The sequence below is a fragment of the Microcebus murinus genome, chromosome 14 (assembly GCF_040939455.1).
Source record: "Microcebus murinus isolate Inina chromosome 14, M.murinus_Inina_mat1.0, whole genome shotgun sequence".
Lineage (NCBI taxonomy): Eukaryota > Metazoa > Chordata > Mammalia > Primates > Cheirogaleidae > Microcebus > Microcebus murinus.
In genome coordinates this window covers 13615790-13638795 of record NC_134117.1, presented here as the reverse complement: position 1 = coordinate 13638795, position 23006 = coordinate 13615790, and the positions used below count along the sequence as shown (strand labels likewise).

Genomic DNA, 23006 nt, shown 5'->3' with positions numbered 1-23006 from the left:
TTTCTGCTGACAGTTAACTTTTACAGTGCTTCTTGATTCACTTTTATGACAGAAGTTTTAGAAATAAATGTTTTAATCTAATGTCCTCTCGGTATAACAGATTTGACCAATAGTTTAATAAAAGAGCACTCTGAATTCCTAAAAAAAAATTTCCAAGTATTCATTTGGGATGGTGTGCACCGTGTCTTGGTGAAGGTTGCATGGAGACCCACTATGTGCTACACTTGGAAGGTTCCATCTGAGCATATCAGTATGACATTTTAAGCAGATAGTGATAATCCCTGTCATGGCTTGGAAGTGTGCAGTTGTGATGAGGGACCTGGATTTTTTGGAGGACAACAGTCTTCCTCTCTGGCCTCTTTTCATTCCTCTCTACAGAACACTTCCTAGGCTCTATCCTCAATGAACTTCTGGCAATTTCCCAAACAAGCCATATGCCTTTATACCTCTGCCTTCATGCTCTTCCTTCTGCCAAAAATCATTCTTCCTCATTTACCTGGGGAACTCCTAGTCATCTTCTCCATGGTAAAGTCCTTCTACAGATCATCTCACATCTCATACCCTCCCCATGCCACCCCCAGCCCCACGGCTCCAGGGCTCTGTGTATTACTCTGCCAGAGCAGATGAGTCAGAGTTGCAGTCAGCTTGGAAGAATGCTCTACTGGAGGAGGAACTGTGTGCTTTATGTAGTACTCTACCACCAGAAGTTATCAGCTTAGTTATTAGTTATCTGTCAGCTATGTTCTTATGGTAACATTTTACATTAATGACATAATGTGTTTTGGAATAGACCAGCCTGAGAAGTAATAGCAGGATCTTGATTTTTTTTTTAAGTTTCCTGCTGGTTTATCTCTATTTGTTCTAGATTGAGGTGCTGTTTATAGCTGTCTGAGATTTACCTTGTACACAATTTGGAAAAGCAAAAACAAATACCCATTTATTCATTAAATATTTATTGAACACCTCAGTCTTAGGGGCTAGGAAAAGTCTATTCTATGCAGCATATAATGTTCACAGTCAGATAAGACTCCTTCATAAAAGCTGGGAACAAAAAATGGGAAAAATAGGCAGATACTCATGGCAGTATTGATGTGACAAGTGTGGAAAGTATGACATTGGGATCAGAATTTCCGCATCCCGGCTTCAATGAAATTCTCTCCTGGAGCCTGAATTTCTTCATTAATTTATTTCAAGCCATTAACAGAGATTTTAAAAATATGGTCTCTGCTCTTAAAGAGCTTACTTTTGAGTTGAGCATGTTCTTCGTGAACAGAGAGCAATTACAAAGCAAAGTGGCAACTGGGCAGAAAGGCATAACAATAGCTGACTATTACAAGTACTTACTGTGACTTACTTCATATGTAAATTAATTCCTTTAGTCTTCATGTCAACACTATGAGTAAGTTATTTTTAGCTCCATTTTATAGATGAGGAACTTTAGGTACAGGGAGGTTAAGTGATTTGACCAGAATTCATAGTTGGATGAGAGAGCAGGGCCTTGAACCCAGGTAGCTATGTGCTAAAGTTTCTTCTTTTAACCACTACATTATATTTCCTCTCAATGGTTGCAAAAAGAAAAATGATTTTCTCCTAATTATTGAGATAGAGTAGACCAAAGAGATCTTATAGTGGCCTAGGATGACCTAGCATGGCTCTTTGCAGTATCTGGCATGAATGGTAGATGTTGGCAAGTAGTCCGGGTAGATGGAAGGGCCTGAATAAAATCTCAAAAGCTCAAGTCTGGGCAGGAGCAAGATGGTAAGTTGATTGATTTCATGATCTGTTTCTCAGACTAATCTGTACTTTTCAAGGCTGGGAGGATTCTCTCAATTTGGAAATTCATACATGAAATACCGTGGTCAGTTTGCTTTCTACACTGAGCTATGAAGAAAAGTACAAGTTGTCAAAAGTCTAATTAGGCAATTATTTAATACATAATCTACTTCAAATTTTTGGAAAATACTATTAGGACTCAGTTTTTAAAGATAATCTGTTCAAATTCATATTCTATTAACATTCATTATCTATTAACAAACTCAGGGCAAAACATGATGATGCAATATCTTAAAAAGAGATAATGTTGTCCCATTTTACTTTCTGGGACCTAGACACCTGGGGATAAATAGGTAGTAAAACTGCTGCTATCACAATCCAGCCTATTCACTCCCCAAGTCATTTCTACACAATTAAAATAATAGCAAAATGCAATTAAACTAGATGTTACACTATAGATATAAGCCTTAATGGTTATATATGAGTGTGTGTGTGTGTGTGCATGTGCAAGTGTGTAGTGAGAAACTTTCAACAGTGATTGAACATGTAGGCATTTCAACTGAGAAAAAATATTTAGTACAATATGAAAATGAAGTTTACAATTGGAATACCTTTGGAAACTCCGGAACAGCATACTGATTCTATGAATATTATATTTTATTCCTTTACTTATTCCTACATGTAATACTTCATTCTCTTTGAATTGGCTTCTAATACAGTTTAACCCTGCTTTTGAGGATGTCCATCAGCTTAATTTCTTTTATTAATATGAATTCTTCTCCTTCCTACTGAGTAAAGCCAGCTAATATGTTTTTCCCTTTTGTCATTTCATGTAAAGCAAAAAGTAAATAAGGAAAGAATGTGATTTTTCACTTTCATTTTTACCCAAGTCTAAACAATGAAATCAGAGAATCTGCTTTTGAGATCTGGAATTCTGATATTTGGTGATCCTATGGAATCAACACACTTGATTAGCTGTGAGCCAACCCACAAGGCTTATTTAATTCAATGCTCAGTAAATTAATTCCATTTTACTAATGTGACTAAAAGCTAAATTTCATATCAATATAAACATTCATAAACTGCAAATACCAAGTTGTGCAAGCTGTTGAAAAAGACTCATTTTTATTTATAGATAGATTCTGATAAGAATAGCATTAAAAGTATTTTAGTAGGGAAATGTTAGAGTGATTAATGTGCAGTTGTTTGCATTTTTAATATTTCACTCATATATCAGACTAGTATTTGTGCATACTGTCAGACTTTATTCTGTTCCTGTCAAAACACTTATTACTGCTGACAGGTATAACATATCCACATTAATCCTTAATTCCTTGATTCAATTTTCTAATTGCTTTTTTGGCATGCGATGGTGGCCATTTAGTCTTATGTGATGTATTCATCATATGGTATAATAATGTACTTTAAAAATTAGATGTGTCATTTAAAGTAACTGAGCAGGAAAAAACATTACTAAGGATTGGAAGTTTTAAATTTCACCATACTTAGACAAAGTGTTAGATATTGTTATGTCACAGGTCCTGGAGGTTATCCATAAATCATAGTCACAGAATGTTAAAGAGGATAGGGACCCTAAAAGCCATCCAAGCTACCTGTTCATTTTCCACTTGGGGAAACTGCCATAGTAACATGCCTAGGATCACACAACTAGATAGTGGTAGAGCTAGTCGTAGGACTCATGTGTTCTGAAGACTGATCAGAAATGGTGCAGGTATATTTGTATAATTGTTATAACTGATATCCTAAATTGATTTCTGCTATCAATAGCTGAGTTGAGAGAATGAGAGACTCCTTAACTTAAGCTATATTTTGAGTAATATTGAGTAAGAACCTACATTCTAGAATCAGATCTGACTTCCAGTCTAGGATCTTTCTCTCACTAGCTGTGTTACCCTGAGAATATCATCTAACTTATCTGAATTTCAATTTCTTCATCTTTATAAAATGGAAAATAGCAGTATCCTACTAATAAGGTTACTGCATAGATTATATACAATAGTGCATGTAAAATGCTTAGCATGGCACTTGGCTCCTAGTAAATACTCAATAAATGTTAACTATTATTATTTTTGATATTTTATTATCTTTTAATATCCATAATTTGAATGGAAACTGAGTTATGCCTTGCAACTTATCTCACTATGTGACCTCTGTGACAATTTCATTTATTCATTCATTTACTCTTAAATTTATCACTACCATGTGTAGTACACAAGACAAAGAAGAATCTATCATGATACTTGCCTTGGAAGAACAGAAACATACAACATGTACTCAATACCTGTAACAAAAGATTGGGAGACATAAGTCCCAGAAAGGTGGCACAGGCACCATACTTGGACATTTCAAGAGAGGAAATAAGTACAGAGTCTATAGCGATGACTAAGAAACTGGATCTGCTCTCAAGGAGCTTGATCCAACTGGGAGATGGGACATTTACCCAACTGTCATTCAAGGTAAAAAAATAAAGAGGGCCAGAAGAGGTAACATTAAAGAACTAAAGAGGAAGAGACTAACTACTCAGAGCAGGGAAGGCTTCCTATATACAGTGACATTTGAGTCGGCTTTGAGGAACACATAAGATCAGGAGCATTAGAGACCTGTGCGAAGGATCTCCTAGACAGGAAGAAGATTATGAGTGAAGAAGGCCAGATTGTAGAAACCCTGGGCACAGGGTTGTTGAACAGTGAGCACTTACATTGATTAAAATATGGAATTTGTGCTGAATAAAAGATGAGATTAGGTGACTGGGTAAACACAAGAGCCTACCTGATGAACCTGGAATGCCATTTTGTACTCCAGTACACAGAGATCACAAAATAGCATCCCTCAAGCCCATTTTGACCCATGAAAATGTCCTTTTGGTCAGCAAAAATTTTAAGAGTTAAAGAAGTCATGTACTTTCTAGTTAGTGCTCACCTATTATAAAAGGTAAGTCAGTCTTCTTAAATAATATAGGCAGTATAGTATAGTGTTAAGCATACAAGCTCAGAAGATAGACCACATTTGTCCCAATCCTGTTTTTGCCCCTATTAGGTCTGCAACTTTAGTTATGTTACCTAAACTCTTTAAGCTTGAGTTTCATCATCTATAAAATGGAAATAGTTTCTACCTCGTGGAGTAGGATTAAACCATGTAAGCATTTAGCATTGTCCTAGGCATATGTAAGCACTTAATAAATGTTAGTTATTAAGTCACCCACATGGGCCTTGAAGGAATTTGAGTTTGCAATCCTTACTTTGGAGCTGCTAAAAAAGTTTTTGAGAAAAGATGTAACTATTTTTTATCTTTTGAGTTCTTGAATGTTAAACTAAACTCCACTTATATTGTAATGAGTAGTCCAAGAACAGTCAATGATTCTGGTAGATCCTTAGCTGCTGAAGATAGGGATTCCAGTGTTGGGCCTCAGTGTGATTCCTAGAAGTTAATCACTCACTCACTCACTCTCCCTTGGGAAGGGCCAGTGGAGAAAGAACAAGTAGCCAGCTACCCATTGATGTTTTCCAAACAGCGATTCATGTAACGGCAGTTTCCCAGGATACATACTGGACTTAAATGGTGGCCTCCTTTCAGATCATATTATTATGAGTTTTAAGAACTGTAATGTTAAGAATCCTTATGATTCCAGAAGCTTCCCTTATAATTTGTTTGTCTTTAATAGCTGAAAAATGAAAAGGGTTTAATGTAGAATTTCTGCCCCTAAAACAACAACTTGAAAATAAGAGTACAACAGTTTGGAAAACATTAAAGTGAACAAAATGAGTCAGTTGTAAAAGCACTGTGTGCTTAATGCACAAGGACTGCTAATTAAATAGCTGTCAGTGATGTTTTCTGGCACAGTCTAACACCAGCTTCTTGCAGTATAACAAATATGAAAATGCCTAGAAGTAAATAACAGTTGCTGAGTGCTGTGGGCAAACAAACCCATGCCTTATCTCTTTCAAAGGCAGCCATGGAAAATGCATGATAAATTGCATAGCTCAGTGAACATGTTATGTCATTGTGAAATGATTTTGATTCATGGTTATGCATTTATCACTAAACAATTGACAGACTTCAAGGTATCAGAAATGTTATCATTTGTGAGGTTTTGCTATTTTCTGTTGTAAAATTCAAGTGCTATAAAGTGGAGTATTTTTGCATTTAAAAGTCTGTATGGAAAGTGATATTTGCCACAAACTCTTTAGAAATAATTTTTAAATTACATGAATTCCTTCCAGAAGTAACAAAGAACGGTGCTAGAAACTAATACTTTAAATATAATGAATAATTCATATTTTACTAATATCCTTTTATGAAAATTCTTATAGTTAAAAATAGACTAAGTTATAATCCAATTTGATTTCAAAATAGAATTATAATCTCCTTTTATATAGCTTATCAATATACAGAAATTTCAGAATATTCTCTTTACAATAGCAGTAGAATTAAGAGTGAGAATTATTTTAAGGAAGATTTTACATAGGTAACTTTTATGCAGGCATAATTCATTTTCCACGATCAAGATATTATTCTATTACACTGTCCTTAACTGTTGCTGAGTCTCTGCAATTTAAGGTGTTAAAATAATTAGGTCTTATTTCCCCTGAAATTTAGTTATTTTTTACTAATTTTTCCCTCTATTGATGCTTATGATGTTTAAACACCAACACTTGATGTATAAAATATTTTCTGTTAGAGTTAAAGGCAGCAGAAAGGTAGCCTGGCAAAATGATCAACTGATACACTACTGAATCATCTTTTGTTTCTCTAAATCCCCTAAACCAAGAATCACTATTTCTCAACTATTTTTTGTATAAAATTATGCTTTTCTAATTTTTACAATCAAGTTTTTTTTTTAAATGCCTTTGGATATTCTGAATAGTGCCAGGTATTGCATAGGGAACTTAAAAATAAAACAACAACAACAACAAAAAAAAAACCTTTGCTGGTTGAGAGAAATGATCAATTATTTCTTAGGTATAGTGAAAAGGATTTTGGTATTTCCAATACATCACTATCATTTAAATCTTAAATTCATTTTGTGTTCTCTTAGTATATTTTAACCAATTGACCTTTACATATAGTTTGCATTTATTAAATTAAAATAAATTTTGTTAGCCTAGAAATATGGTTTGAAACATTCATAGTATTTTTCTTTTAGCCTTGGAATATGACAAGCCTATTCTCCAAATATTTACATCACTGGAGAATATCTATGTACTTATGCTGATTTTGACTTAACATTTTCAAAAATAATTCTGTTAAATTAAATGTAAGCTTTAAAGTATAAAAACATAGATCATGTAACTTGATACAAGTATTGCAACATAGCTTAAGCATTTTCTTAGAACATTTTTATGCCCTTTGCTTCTACCACTATGGCCACTTTCACCTTTATATTGAATGCTCCCAAAATGTATCTATATAAGGATAATTTTAAAACATGAGATTTATGTTGCTATAAAGGAAAAATCCTTTATAACCACATAAAACCGTTGTCACCAGAAATTTCAGTCGAAGTTTTACATGAAAGGGGACATATTTTATCTTTAATGCCTCGTTAAACTTTCTGGAAACGGCAATATTCTGGAATATTCTAAGTGAATGACTACATATGTCTATATTTCTTCTGAAAAGTTTAAATATCATCAGTGAAAAGAAAACTGAACAAACCATTTGTTCTAATAATTAAAGCCATAGTACTTTTACTTCTATTTAATTTTACCTTTATGCAGAGATGTTGCTTTGATATATCAACCATGTCTCATCTGTAGTTCTTTCAATGATATAGCCAAAACCAACATTCCCAGGCTAAAATGATAGCCTCATTGTTTCAAAGGTCACATTGTCTTTAAGCTCAAATTCTATGTGTGTGTTTGTGTGGTCATATGTATGTGTGCATGGGTTGAGTGTGCACACATGTTTGTGCATGTGTTTATGTATGCATTTGTGGAGGTGCATGTTTGTATGTGCACATATATTATAAGCTGCATTATGTGGTTAAGAACATGGACTTAGGAGGCAGCCTGCCTGAGTTTAAATGCCAGCCCTGCTACTTCCTAACTATATGAACTTGAGCAAGCTTTATTAACCTCTTGCTTCAGTATTCTCATCTTACGGGGTTATTGTAAGATTTAAATAAATGAATATATGTAAAGCACTTCAAATACCTAAAGCAGAGGTCCTCAAACTTTTTAAACAGGGGGCCAGTTCACTGTCCCTCAGACCATTGGAGGGCCAGACTATAGTTTTAAAAAAAACTATGAACAAATTCTTATGCACACTGCACATATCTTATTTTGAAGTAAAAAAACAAACGGGCAAAAACACCCGCATGTGCCCTGTGGGCCGTAGTTTGAGGACGCCTGACCTAAAGTATGAGCAATTACTATTACTATTATTACGTATTCATTTACTCTATTTTATTCCTAAAGAGATATTATTTATAGAAGTGCATTGGTGGATGATTATTAAACATGCATTTCACTATAATGATATTTAAGATATGCCAACGTGATCTCACTTATACACCTGGATTCTAGAAAAAAAATTAAATACATAGAAATAGTAGACTGGTAGTCACCACAGATGGGGAGGGGAGGAATTGGAGAGGTGTAGGTCAAAGGGTACAAACTTGCAGTTATGTGGGATGATTGAGGCTAGAGATCTAATGTATAGCATGAGGACTATAGTTAATAATATTGTATTATATACTGAAAGTTTGCAAAAATAGTAGAGTTTAAGTGCTTTTACCACAATAAAAAAGATAACTATATCAGGTGTCAGATACATTAATTTGCTTGACTGTAGTAATCATTTTACTATATATATAAATGTTGTACATTTTAAATATAGATGATAAAAAATAAATTTAAAAAATTAAAAAATAAAGGTATGCCAATAGAATATTTTGAATTGCAATCACTTAGATAAAGTATGTTATGTAGTACATCATTGGTAAGAAGAAACAATTGGGAAAAACCAACAAAAGTTGTATAACTTTGTGGCTCACAAGCTGCTCATTGAATATAGTGAAATTCATTCATTTATTTAAATGTAGGCTGGTTGCACATCTATATTGTACCAGGAGTTACTTAACAGTAACAAATGGTGTGTTTCCAATAACTAGGAATGTAGTCTTGCTGACTGAGGATAGATAAGGTGAATAGCAAAATAGCAATGCCATGTGAATTATGCAAACTTAAAATGAGTTTTGTTTTTCAGGGGGCGCCCAAACCAATAGCCATCGAACCATGTGCTGGGAACAGAGCTGCCGTTCTGACTGTGTTTCTTTGTCTACCAAGAGGATCATCAGGTGCCCCTCCCCCTGGGCAGTCAGGTATGGTGAATGAGGAGCCGTCAGCAGTTAAGTAAAACTTTTAGACTGGAAAGAAAAAATACCATCAAATAGCACAGGAGAGACTTTTGTAAGATTCTAATTTAGAGCATGGGAAAATTTTATTAAAATATAAATTTTTACCCAAATATATAGATATCTGCATTGCTGTAAATTCAGATTTGCTAGTATTTTTCTGATAAAACACATGTTGAATGTGTGCATTTGCATATAATATACACAGGTATGTATATTCACATACACACACCAATTCATTATTGCAATTACCGTGATAAATCTCACTAGCAGGGCAACCATGTTCTTGACCTGCCGGGCAGCTGCCTTTCTCCCAGTAGATGTGTCATACAGGAAGCCAGATTATAAATATGATTACAAGTTTGCTTTGTGAATATGGAACCAAACTAGAGGACTACTTGTATGTTTGGGATATTAAATGGCATCAGAAGATGGTCACCTGATGCAGCCATCTCAGTGCGTTTAAGATATGTCCCTGCCACCAGCACCAGACAGGTGCAGTTCATGGGCTGAGGAACCCTCTCTTAGATGGGCTCAGCCAACCTTTCTTCTAATTCTCCTTTTCCTATGTGAAAAGCATGTTTTGGATTTGGGAATAATTATGTTTCCTCTTGAGAGGTCTTCTCATTGCTGTGATGCTGTCCACATTCTAAGTATTTTCAATGTTGAGCATAACTTTTACTTAAATCACCAGCCATATTTATTTCTCTCTTTTTATATATCATATTCTATCTATTTATAATATCTAATTTTTCTGTCTTCTGATTGTTCTCTCTATCCAACCTTTAGTAGAAAGATTGCTTTTATGAGGACAAGGGTGATATCAAGTCTGTCTTTCTCTTCAATTCCTCTTAAGTATAAAATAAAGTGCCAGAGATCTGACAAGTTCTCAATAACAGTAATTGATGATGAACTCACTTCTCTGCTTATTTTATATTTTCTTGCTTCCCTAGTTGGCTTTGAATGTGCTCCTCACTTTCTTGATTTGTGTCCAATCAGATACAAAAAAATGGAAAATACACGACCTCATACCTTGTAAGCATTAGATAGTCATGTAACAGAATTTTTCCCCTATATGGGAGTTTCTGTCACCTTCAGACTCATCATTCATGGTACCTGATGATATCTTGTTGCAGGAATTTTGATTCAAAGTTCATTGTAATGTTTATTCAAAGAAATAAACATTCTCTGTACCTTCTTATACATTGAGTGAATGTCTCACTCTTCTTTCAGCATCACCGAGGTACATGGGATGCAGTAAGTAGAATAGTTTGGCACTCGTCAGATAAGATGGATAATTATAGGTACTGTGCTCAGCTAATGGAAGTATTGTTTTAAAGCTGGGATGATGTCCAAAACAAACACTTCACTAATGAAAACAAGTCTATGTGATATACACCAAGGTTCTTCTCAATCCTGACAAGATGATGTACTGATGGGCAGAATGAAGGCAACTGCCAATACTCTGTCCCTTTAACCTTTGAAATCCTTTCTGGCTGATTTGAAAGAGCCAAGGAGCATTACCTCAGCTGTGTTTTCTCACAGCTGCATTGTTATTACTAAAGCTAATGCTATCTTAGATATGCATAGTGCTCCACTCTTTATAAAGTGTTCCCCTATTTCTCACATTTGATCCTCAGGACAAGGTTGTATAATAGGTATTATAAAACTCACTTTATAAATGAAATGAATGAGGCATAAAAAACACTGTATTTCTACACTCAAGGAATAACTGTGAAGGGGGACCCTAGAGTGTAGGGCAAAAGAACAAAAAATATGTATCGCTAGCATTCCAGGTAAGTTTTCCTGATGATCTGTAGCAGAGAGCTTACTTCTTTATAACCAACAGCACATGTCTTCACAAAGCCAAGCATTTGGTTGAGTACTAAAAATGTCTACAGGGTTGATATAGGTAGATGAAACATTGAAATAGCTTACCATACATTTTACAGAGCCTGAAGATTAAACTATGATGAGTATCTGTGTGCATAATTCAAGATGAGCTTGTTCTTTGTTTTCAAAAACTCTATTACTTTTTTTCAGCTATTCTTACAGGAGTAAGAAATCTGTTTGCTTATACTTCTTCAATATACAGTATTATCTCCTACCTGCATGTACTTTGAAATGTATCAAGGACATATGATATGTTGATGGAAGGATAGTAAGATGGCTAGATGGACAGATAATGTCATAAAGCAAGTAAAGTAAAATATTAATGGTAGAATCTAGATGCTGAGAATACTAGTGTTCATTATGAAATTCTTTGAACTTTGCTATGTTTAAATTTTTAATAATAAAGTGTTGGGAAACAATAAAATGAAAAGCTCTCCACTTCACTGCAAAAAAGGAAAAAGAAAAAAGCAGTATCTGTAGAGAGAAAATTTCTAATGTTATCATCTAGGTTTTCCCTGAACAAGGCAAATACTGACACCAATATGCAAATAAAATTACTATTTTTTCACTCTTCATCAAAACATTTGATGTGTGCACAGCCAATTAAAATTTAACATAGTATCCTCTAGTATTTGAGAGGAAATGCATTGCAATGATTATTTGGGAACCAACCATTCCTTTGGGAGGGAAATATTGAAATTGGTTGCGACATTGCTAGAGTTTGGCTTACCTTTACAGAAAGTCCACATATATACTTTTGCTTATCACAGTGCCTACAAATAGAAAGGAGTTCATAAATGCTTTTGTGATATTGATAATGATGATAGGAGACCTGGAAAATATGACCTGGAACTGGTACTCCCTTCTTTGAGCCTCAGTTAACTTCAATAAAATGAGCAAATAGACTAGAATTCATTCATTATTTCCCAGATTCCTCTCCTAGGAGTCCTATGTTCCATGGAGCATGCGCGAGTATTTGCTGCAGGTGGGAGGTTGGGGTAGTTGAGGAGGACCTGGAGGAGGAGCTTCATGGGCAGACTCCTGAGCCCACCTCCACCGTGTGCATGACAGGGCACCAGGAGTCTCTCTTGGTTCTTGGGCTATTTATGGCTCCAAATGTTAGTATATCTGTGTAGTGATTAAATTAGCACTTATCATTAGACTAAAAGTCCTCTTGCAATACTTTGAACAATATCAAAAATTTTTTATCATGCTCTTTTTTGAAATGTAGCTTCCTGAATGTCAATGTCATCTGCACTCTTCACTGGCATGAATAAAAGCATTTAAGAGAAGGATGAGTTTGGGGATGTGAGGATGGCGGGGTGGAAGCATCTTATGAGCATGGTGGTTTTCTCTCAGAAACTGAATATCAGCACTAAAAAATGATTCAGAAATGTGCAGGTGCTAGTTTGGCTATCTCTTTTCAATAGCAGCGAGTGATTTTTTTAAAAAAAATTAAGAAATGGCATTGTCTTTGGACCTTATTCTCTTTCTACCAGCAACTGCTTCAATAATATTTAGAAAGAAATTATTACACCTGGCCATTTCAGTGTCTGTCTGAAATATGTGAACTCTCTTCCTTATGGCTCTCTTTTTATCGGAGGTCATAAGAAAAACTGCAGATTCATCCCTTAGATTACCCGTGTGCTAACCTTTTTTGTTTTTTAATATAATGACCTTAGGTGCTTGTGGCAATTCTCCCTGTAGGTGGCTTAGAATAGTAAGGCAAAAGATATTAAATGGCTTTTTAGCATTCCTACAGCTGGACTAATTAGGTTCTCTGCTCCCCCACCCAGTAAACCTGCTGCTTCACTGCTGTATTTTCTGTAAGCAACCACTGCAAACCATGCCAGACTTTCTTGGGTTAATGTGGGATTTATGCTGTTGTTTATGCATATGTTCACTCTACAGCCTCTTTCTCTTCTGACCTCAGAGTGGTTGAAAGATTGACATCCCCATGAAAGCAGGACACATTAAGTAACTCTGCTGCATGACACTAAACAACCAAGCATGTCTCCAATCACCCTGGACAGCATGGTCCCCAAGTGTTTTAGAGTCACATTAAGATGAAATGTGGACAAAGTAAACAGAGCTCTTCAAAAGCATAAATTGAAAATGGTAATGATTGCTGTCACTTTATGATGGAAGATTATGGATTTCATAGTTTATGGATTCTTCCTAATGAGAAACAGATTAACTTTTATCACTGGATTAAAAAATCCCAGTAGCCCAAATATTCATGGCTGAAAAGAAGCCGTGTGCTTCAACTAAAAGTAGTATTTTGCCATGATCCTGCCTTATATATGATTGACTCTAACATAATAAAAAAATAATACTACTGGAAAGTCAAACATTTTGAAATTTTCTGTTAGCATGAGAAATTTTGGCAGGATGATCAGATTATTTTGAAAAATCTAGAAATACTGTACAATGTTTAAAATAATAGTTTCCTCACAGTGTTATGGATGCCTTTCCTGTTTATAATAACAAAAAGAGGACTTTGTGTTAATCAAATGAAAAGAGGAAGGGAAAGAAAAACAGGAATTCTGGGCCTTGTATTAGGTACTTTATTTGTATTCATTGGTTTAACCCTCTTAATGACTCTGTGAAGATGATTATCCCACTCATACTGATTAAAAAACTGCAACTCTAGAGAGATTAAATGACTTACCCAAGATCAATGAACTGAATGCAATAAGTGCAGAAAGCAACAGAGTTCACGCCCAGGGCCACTGGATCTTCAGCCTGTGTGACTCTCCCACATCACAGTGCTTCTGTGGATAAAGATACACGGGTATCCCAGTTAGCTCTTATTCCTAAAAAAGCTCTAAATCCAGGGTCAAAGAGAGTCTCTGCTAAGCACCGGCTTAAGAAGGCAAGGAGAATTTTGTTAATATCTTTCCTGGTAACTTAACTTCAGAAATTTAGTAAAATGCAAATATGTGCATGCCATGACACATATGTAATGACAGTATGACTCAGTGTATGTAATAGAAACAAGGGGCATGCAGTCATAGGGAAAGAACGTAAGTGTGAACTATGGACTTGGAGTCACAAGCTCTGAGATGTAGACTCAGCTCTGCCACTAACTGGCTGTGTGACCATGGCAAGTGTTTTAGTCTCTGGGTCCTATTTTCTCACATGAAAATGATTGGATTGGGTTAGATTGCTGAGATGCATTTCACTCTAATCCCACTATACAGTTCTACTACAAATTATGCTAAATCATACCAGTAACTTGCTACTAACTGGTACATTAACTTATCTTCCCAGCTGCTCAGGAGCATCTGGCAAATTTTGTTTTCGTATGTATTGCTTGTTAGTGACTACAAAATAATTAGCATCACTCCTTAAATTAAAAAAAAATCTTAATAATTGTGTTAATGAAATCCAGTTTCTAATCTTCTTAGCAAGTTTGAACGATGTAGATGTAGTGCCCCTATTTTAGAAGTGAGTAAAAGGAATCTCATACAACCAACGAGAGGAAGAACATTTCTCAGGATCTCAGAGATAGTTTGGGAATAGACTTGAGGTCTGCTGGCTCACAGTGTAGTACTTTTTCCTCTGAAGCCAATTTTTTAAAAGAAATTTCCATTTTCCAGAAGCCTCTGGAGTTTCCATCCCTACCGACTCTTGGGTTTTCCTCTCATAACTCTGCCACTGTATCTTTATACTTTTAGAAATATATCTGGTGATACAATCTTAGCACTTTCTTTGTAAGAGGTGGTTGAAATAAGAAATATAACTACTGAAGTGTATCAAAACTTCATTATAAAAATCTGGAATATTTTAGTTACCCTTTAACCTCAAATCCAAATATTGCTTACAGCTGTATATGTGTCTTCATAAAGAAGAAAGAAAAAATGGGCACTTCATAGTAAAACAAACTATAAAATTAGGCAGAGAGCCCAGGAAACAACAGAGATAAAAACAAATGTCTGAGATTATTTTTAATAAATATGACTATGTCCAAAAATACCTGACAGTAAAAAGATCCTAAAATCAACAATAGGAAATAATTTTGTCTTTCATCCAAAATATGGTTATTGTGAATCCTCATTTGCTACCTTCATTCATTTAAGAAATATTTAAGTGCCTGCTACATGCCAGCACTGGATCTATGAGAGTGATCGAAACAGAGTTCCTGTCCTCACAGAGGTTACAGCGTATGTGGAGATAAACACGAAGCAAATAAGCATACAATAAACCCATAATTACAAGCTGTGGTTAAGTTCTATGAACAAAGAACAGAGAGGTGAAATAAAATAGAGGAACAACTGCTAAGCTTAATATTTTTCCACAGTAGTCATAGAGTAACAAACATAGTCATTAAAATGCCCTTTCCTCAGTTCTCACTTGCTGTCATGTCTTTGTAGTGTTTGACTGTTGGATATTCCCCACATCACCTCCCCACCTTCTGGAGACTTTCCCCTCCCCTGGTGTTTTGTGCCTTTATCCCTCTCAGGTACTGCTTAGGATTTAGAGGCAGTGGCCAGAGCTCCTTCCATCTGGGCATGGTCGGCTTCATCCGCCCCCATGCAAGCAGGCATTCCCCCAGGTTTGAACCTTACCCTCTTGTACCCTCCCGCTCACTTAGGGAAGCTTCTCTGCAGCTGAGTCCCAGGCCTCTGGGTCTTCACACAAGGCCACTCGCTTGCTGAAGGGCAGCATCTCAGTCTGGGTTTCCTGCTGTTCACATGTAAAGTCACCCTCCCTTCCCTGTCTCCCCATGACCTCCCACTGTTCCCCAGACCAGCTTTTCTCCCGTTTTTGGAAAGTCTGCTTTCAGAGTGGCTCAAGTTTGAAACCTTCAAATTATCTTTTCTTCTTCTCTCTTTTTTGCCTTTTACCTCCCAATAATCATGTAGCTCCTTCCTTTTCACCCTGGAACAGAGAGCAGACATCCTTTTTCCATTCTTATTCCCTTCATGCCCTGTGCAGGCACTGGTTGCCTCTCGCCTGGATCGCTACCAAAGGAAAGCACGTCTCTAGTCATATCACTTCCTTCCTCACAAACCCTTGTGGACTTTTCATTGCCTATTGAAATAAGCCCAGACATTTACTAAGGGATGTAAGGCCCTCCTCGACATCTCCTCAACCTCCCTTCCAGGCTTAACACCCCTAGAGTCCCTGCCTATGCCTACCTGCACAGCCACTGGGCAATTATTAATACTTCAACCTCTCATATCCTCAGTTTCCTCATCTATAAAATCAGGAAGATAACTAGATAGAATGTCTTTGTGATTGCTGCTAGGCCTGTAATTCCATGTGTGTTTGCCTTGCTATGATTCTGTGAATGTGTTTGTGTGTGTGGTCTGTCATACACACTATTGTTTCCCGTAAATGAAATGACCTCTCCCTCTTAGCTGCCTGTTTTCAAAGCCCAATTCAAATGCCATTTCCTCTTCCATGAGGCCTTTTCTGTGCCCCGCACACAAATGTGACTTCACTCTCTTTGAAATCCCATAAGATATGCTGGCTCCTTTCTTTACTGCTTTCTAACACAACACAGTCCCTGAGCATTTTCCTTAACTTTCTTCCCAGGTGGTAAGTTCCCTGAGGATAGTGGCTGTGTCTTATTTTTTTTTCTTTGAAACCCCAGCTGCTAACAAGTTTCTGTTATTTAGTAGTTGTTTGATAAATACTTAATTGATGAACATAATTATCTCTAAATTATACAACTTATTCACCAAAACTGATATAGAAAATATATATACTATACAAATATAAACTTTACAAAGTAAAATTTCACATCAAGCCCAGAATCTTGTAAAAATATAAAATCATGGATTTTATATTTTTATGATTCATGTAGGATTCAAGCTATATGTTTTGAGGACTGAAATCAAGCCCAGAACTGTACCTTTGATGGAATATCCCCATTAAAACTTAGTTGTTTAGATTTAAGGTTCAATGAACATGAGAATATTAGTGAAAGATGACACAAAATGATAAAGCAATTTTTATTTCCAATGTAGAATGTATTAAACCTATCATAAAATTATTCTATTTTCATGATTTGAACTTTGATTTCTTCCTTGGATAATAATTTAAAAAAACATTTTATTAAGTTTGAAAGAGCACAAATCAGTTCCACGCTTTATGACCAGAAAAATAAATTACCTTGAATTTTATGAAATAAATGTCTACATTTTAGTTATACTCAGGACAGCTAACCTCGCAAAATGTATCTGGCAAATAAAAAGTATCAGTTGTTGTTAGAGTCATTATCATTAACACACATTTGTTATGAATCTGTTGTATGCTTCATACTATTTGTTGAATTGTCATAACCCTATAAGGTATATTCCATTGCCACTTGAACAACACAGGTTTGAACTATGCAGTTTCACTTATACATGGATTTTCTTTTGCCTCTGCCAGCCCTGAGATAGGAAGACCAACCCCTCCCCTCCCTCTTCCTCCTCAACTTACTCAATATGTAGACGACAAGGATCAAGACCTTTATGATATTCTACCTCCACTTAATGAATAGTAAATATAATTTTCTTCCTTATGATTTTTATTAACTTTTTTCTCCAGCTTACTTTATTGTAAGAATACAGTGTATAATAATACATATAACATATAGAATGTGCTAATCAACTGTTTGTATTATCAGTAAGGATTCTGGTCAACAGTATGCTATTAGTAATGAAGTTTTGGGTGAGTCAAATGATATACACAAATTTTGACTGCACAGGAGGTCAGTGCCCCAACCCCTTTGTTCAAGGGTCAACTATGTTATCACTTTTCTTTCACATGAGAAAAATGAACTAATGGACATTAAGTAACTTCCCTGCAGCCATATAGTAAATAATTATGGAGCTAGAATTTAAAACCAGAAAACTCTTATATCATAGTACTTTTTCTTTTTTTTTTTTTTAAAGTTTTTAAGTTTATTATATCATAGTGCTTTTTCTAAGTTTTTTTGTTTATTTGTTTTTTCCTATGGGTAAAGACCATGAGCCATTCATTTTAGGAGACAGCACAAGCTTTTTGTTTCACTTGCCAGTGTGACTGTGAAGTGACATGGCCATGGTCTTCCCATTGCAGATTTTTAAATTTATCTTTGTACCATGTTAATTGGGAGAAATATATTAATGTGTAAAGAAAACAAAGAATATAAAGATGAGAAACTTGAAGAGTAGTGAATATGGCTAATTAAACCTGCTGCAGAATTGAGTTTACCATAAATGCTAACTCAAATACTTTCAAGATTGAGCAATTAGGAACACCACATAAGAACTCAGAATTTATGGACATGAAAAATGAGAGCACCAGCACTGAAACGTGGCCAACACATTCTTCTTTTCTCCTCTCTCCTTCCTACCACCCTTTTCTGATAGTATTTCTAGAAGTGACTGGTAAATAATTACTGTGGTCAAAGAGAAAAATAGGAAAAAAGTAGAACTGGACAAATCAACTTACAAAGCTAAAGGGGAAAATCAAGGTTTGTTGCAATAAACAACTTGCATTTGAAGCAAGAAAACAACAAAATAAGAATTTTGTGGGTATGAATAAAATGTTAAGGGTAAATCAGCCCTCCAATATTTCTTATGATAGCTAACACCATGGTCTAAATAAAACTGCCAATTAGTAACAAGTTTTACTTTTATTAATATTAATAATTGGCCATGTATTAAATAGTCCTACTTTGTGTAGGTTTGGGGGAATTTAACGGAAGGCTGCTATCTTAGTAATTTAGGCTGCTATAATAAAGTATTTTAGCCTATGGACATTTACTTGTCACAGTTCTGGAGTCTGGGAAGTGAAGATCAATGTGCCTGACAGATCTGGTATCTGGGAGGGCTCTCTTCTTGTTTTGCAGATGATCGCCTTTTTGCTGTATCTTCACATGGCAGAGAGAGAAAGGGCTCTGACCTCCTCTTCTTATAAGGGCACTAATCTCATCATGAACCCCCCCTTCATCACCTTATTTAAGCTTAATTATGCTTTCCCAAAGATCCCACCTCCAAATATCATTACATTAAGGATAAGAGTTTCAACATATGAATTGGGTGGGGATGGAGCATATACCGTAAGGCCACAGCAGCCTCCTTTTGCATTTAACAAGGATGGCTTGGTAATCCTGAGTGTCAGAGAATTTTAGAATTTTGGGAGCTTGGGAAATGCCTTAGAAATCACCTAGTTCTACCCACAGTTTGCAAAAAGAAACACCTGTAGAGCTAGAGATAGAGAGAGACTTGTCTAGGGTCAAGGAGTTTGTAGCTGAGCAGGGACTCGAACCAAGGTCTCTGGATCTCTCATGTGGGGAGGGACTTTACTCTTCCATCATGTTTATTGTACCATGTTGCAAAATCTAACCAGGAAAAGGAAATAATAATAATTCGCCTCTTACCAGCAGGCACTACTACACAACTTCTACTACACAGAGTCCAGCAAAGGCAAACAGAAAGGAACTCTGTAGATTCAGAAAGGAAAATGAAGTAGCTTGAGAAAATAATGCCTTGCCAGAAAACTGGTAAAATGCTAAGAAAATGTGAGTAAGGGTCCCTGGGAATTCCTTCTTTCCATATAAACATTTTTCTGGGGATCATCTCATGAGGCCAGTGGTCCCTTAGCAAATCCAGAGGAAATATATTCAAGTTTTGATGAAGACTCCATGCTATACTGATAGCTGGTTTAATCTCAGGTCCTGCCATACATTGTAAAATGGTGCCATAGTACCTACCAAAGGTATTTTTGAGTGTGAATATCCCCTCATTCTTAATGAAAGTCCCCCTGTAGGAGAAAGCACCAGCAATAGAAATGTAATTCTATAAAAGGTAAATGTTGATTATAATTACATTAACTTCTTAAGGCTGTAATGATCTTTCTATAAGGGCTTGTAGGGGAAAATTAATGGCCCTCTGACAAATGAGTAATTTATCTCCTTTTATCCACTTTATAATTTGCAAATGAGCATAGCTCATGCAAATTGAGCAGCCCTCCCTAACTGATGGGCAGCATGTCCAGAGCTGTCACACAGGTAAAAGCAGTGACAAAACTTAAGAGAGAGCTCATCCTCTTCATTAAGAGCTGGGACTTAAATTGGTCCACAGGAGTCCTACATGGTCCCTGGGAGCATCATTTAGAAGCCTTGTGGGAATAAATGGATTCTTGTTCCCTCAACCTACTGTCTGATATAATTTGAATTGAACCTTGAAGCCCCTAAAAGTCTGGATGCAGTGACCATACATTCAGTTCCATTTATCCAACAAACCAGGCAAGGATCATCAAATCAATAACATGACTGTGCCATCCGCCTTCCCCTTGCTCACTATCCTAATGAAAAATGACTCCTTAAGTGTTTTGCAAGGCAATTAGCTCTGAAGGCAGAGCTGTACTGGGGAGAGGCCGAGTTACATTTGTATTCAAAACTTTACTGGTAAAATGGAAAGGAAGCTGTTGTCCATATTAATAGATACATAAAATGTATAAATGGGGTAATTTGGTATTACTATATTTATGCATAATTTTATACAACTGCAGGAACACAGAACTAGGAAGGGCACTGAAATGACATCTGGCTCCTCCAACTGCCTGCAGCCACAGCTGGTGACCCTGTCCAGAATCATCTTGGACAGACAGACTGTTTCTAAAGACTTTCTCAAAAGGCATGCTTATGACTTCCGGGAGTAATTCATTCCATTATTTAACAGTCTTCGTTGCAATTTGATCCCATTTTCTTTTGTTCTTTTGCTTCTTATTCTCATCTCTCCAGAAATGGAGAGCAGCTGATTGTGCTCCCTGTAATAATCCATCACGTGGCAGAAGGCAGTTCTGACATCACTTCCCAGTTTTCAGTTCAGGTTCAATACAGTGCTCTCAGCCCTTCCATCTGGTCCTTCAAGAGCCTGGCTTCCAGCTAGGTCATCTCATGACTTTGAAAACACTCTTTAGCCTTCCTAAATGTTATTGACTCAAGAGACATGGAATATAAAGGACACTATCCCTTTGTTTGAGAGAGGAGGAAACTGAGGCTCACCTGAAGAGACATCCTCAGAGTCTGCCATCTACTGTGTGGCGGAACCAGCCCTGGGCCCTCTCGGGCTGTCCTCTTATTGTTTGTTTGTCACTGCCTGACCTCTGTTTTACACCAACTGCCCTGCCAGACTGTTACTTTCCCACTTTCACTTCCGTAGGACCCCTTTGCCCCTCCCTGACCTTTTCTGCTATTCTGCATTTTGTATTTATGCTCATCATTTTTTTTCATAAGAAATTGAAACCGTTTCAATTAGTGTCTCTGATGTTTCAAGGTCATTTTTGAAGTTTAATCCTCTCCTTCTAAATAAATCCCTTTCTCATACCCTGTGACCCATCTGATGTTATCTGCAGATATGATAATTTTAGGGAGATGTTAGATGCCTCACAGTGCCGTATTCCAAAGGGACTTTTAAAACACCACTCATTATGAATGCACCAGACCTATGTCCCTTTCCATGCACCAGTCCCTCTGCCTGGACTGTCCTACTCACCAGCCCCTCTACACACACATCCACTTTTCACACCAGGAGAATTTCTAATTCAAGGGTCACCTCCACTGTGAAACTTATCCCCATGTCTACCCATCTTCAGTCCACTACTTTCTTTTGAATTTACTACTGTGACATTTTTATTACACTGTCTCCATCCCACCCACCCAGGCAAGCTAAGGGCAGGACTTTCCCCTTATTATATCCCTAGGTGTTAAATGGTGCCTACCGCATGATAGGAGGCCAATATACTTCCTTAATTATGTTATTCCTTCCTTTCTCTTACTCACCACCAGTGCCTGTTGGTGCTCATTTCCCAGAGTCCAGCTCTTAAGCTAGCTGTGAATTTATACTTTCCACTGCCTTTTGTCATATTCTTGGTCACTGGACCTTGCTTAATTCTAGATGCTTCTCAGGTTTTATAAAAGGAAAAAAACTCCTTAATCTCTGGCTTATGAAATTTGGCTTATGAAATAGCATTGAAAACTTTATTGTGATTAAACTGATTGCTCACTACTAACCAGGGCTGTTATTTCAGCTGCATCCTGTTCGTCACAAGTCTTGTTAGCCATTTTGCAATATGTGAGTTTTTTCTATGTTCATCATGTTTCTTTGGGTCTTTTGGTATTTTTTCCTTATATAAAAATATCATTTTGATAGTCTGGTTATTCATAAGTTCATTACTCGATCATTTCTAACACCATCCTTTTCCCTTTTATTAAAAATGAAAGTTTTATAGGCTCTTCTTCATCTCAGTGCTTTAAGTGTGATCAGAACCCCTATCACTTTCTTTAGTGGCCTGGGTGTGAGTCACCAGACTCTGCATCTGCTGCTTGGACCATCATTTACATTGTCTGTTGATTCTTGATAGGCTACTTGGCTCCTATCTCCTTTGTTGTGGATTGGTTGTTGTTGTTTAGTTTTGTTTTTGACCACGTTTCGCTCTGTTGCCCAGGGTAGGGTGTCGTGGCATCAGCCTAGCTCATAGCAACCTCAAACTCCTGGGCTCAAGCAATCCTCCTGCCTTAGCCTCCTGAGTAGCTGGAATTACAGGCCACCACCCCCAACTAATTTCTCTATTTATAGTAGAGATGGGGTTTTTGCTCTTGCTCAGGCTGGTCTCAAACTCCTTAATACAAGTGATCTTCCTATCTCAGCCTCCCAGAGTGGTAGAATTACAGGCATGAACCACCACACCTGGCCTATTGCAAGTTTTTAGATCACAATCATTCCTTAAGACTGAGATTTTCCAACACTTTCTCTATTTTAAGCATTATTTGTTTTTAGCCTTTTCTCTTACGTATAAAAACCAGTCAATCTTTTTAAACTTACCTCATGCCTAGTATAGCTCAGATTATGTTCTATTTCCCTTTATGTCTCTAGTGGATCACTTTAGTCCTTGCTTTATTGCTTTTCACTTTCCCTGTTACTAAAGAATCATCATCTTTTGCTAGGCTTCTTAGGTGACTTACAATCTTGTTGGGGCC

The 23006-nt window shown here is 36.5% G+C and overlaps 1 protein-coding gene across 2 annotated transcripts in view; it reads left to right on the top strand.

Annotated features, from left to right (window-relative positions):
- The window catches only part of ATRNL1 (attractin like 1), a 615535-nt gene that overhangs the window by 512218 nt on the left and 80311 nt on the right, over positions 1-23006 (top strand). For both annotated transcript variants that reach the window (XM_012772753.2, XM_012772758.3), the window contains one exon: positions 9001-9115. In XM_012772753.2, coding sequence (XP_012628207.1) covers positions 9001-9115 — 115 coding nt within the window. The remainder of the gene's footprint in view (positions 1-9000; positions 9116-23006) is intronic.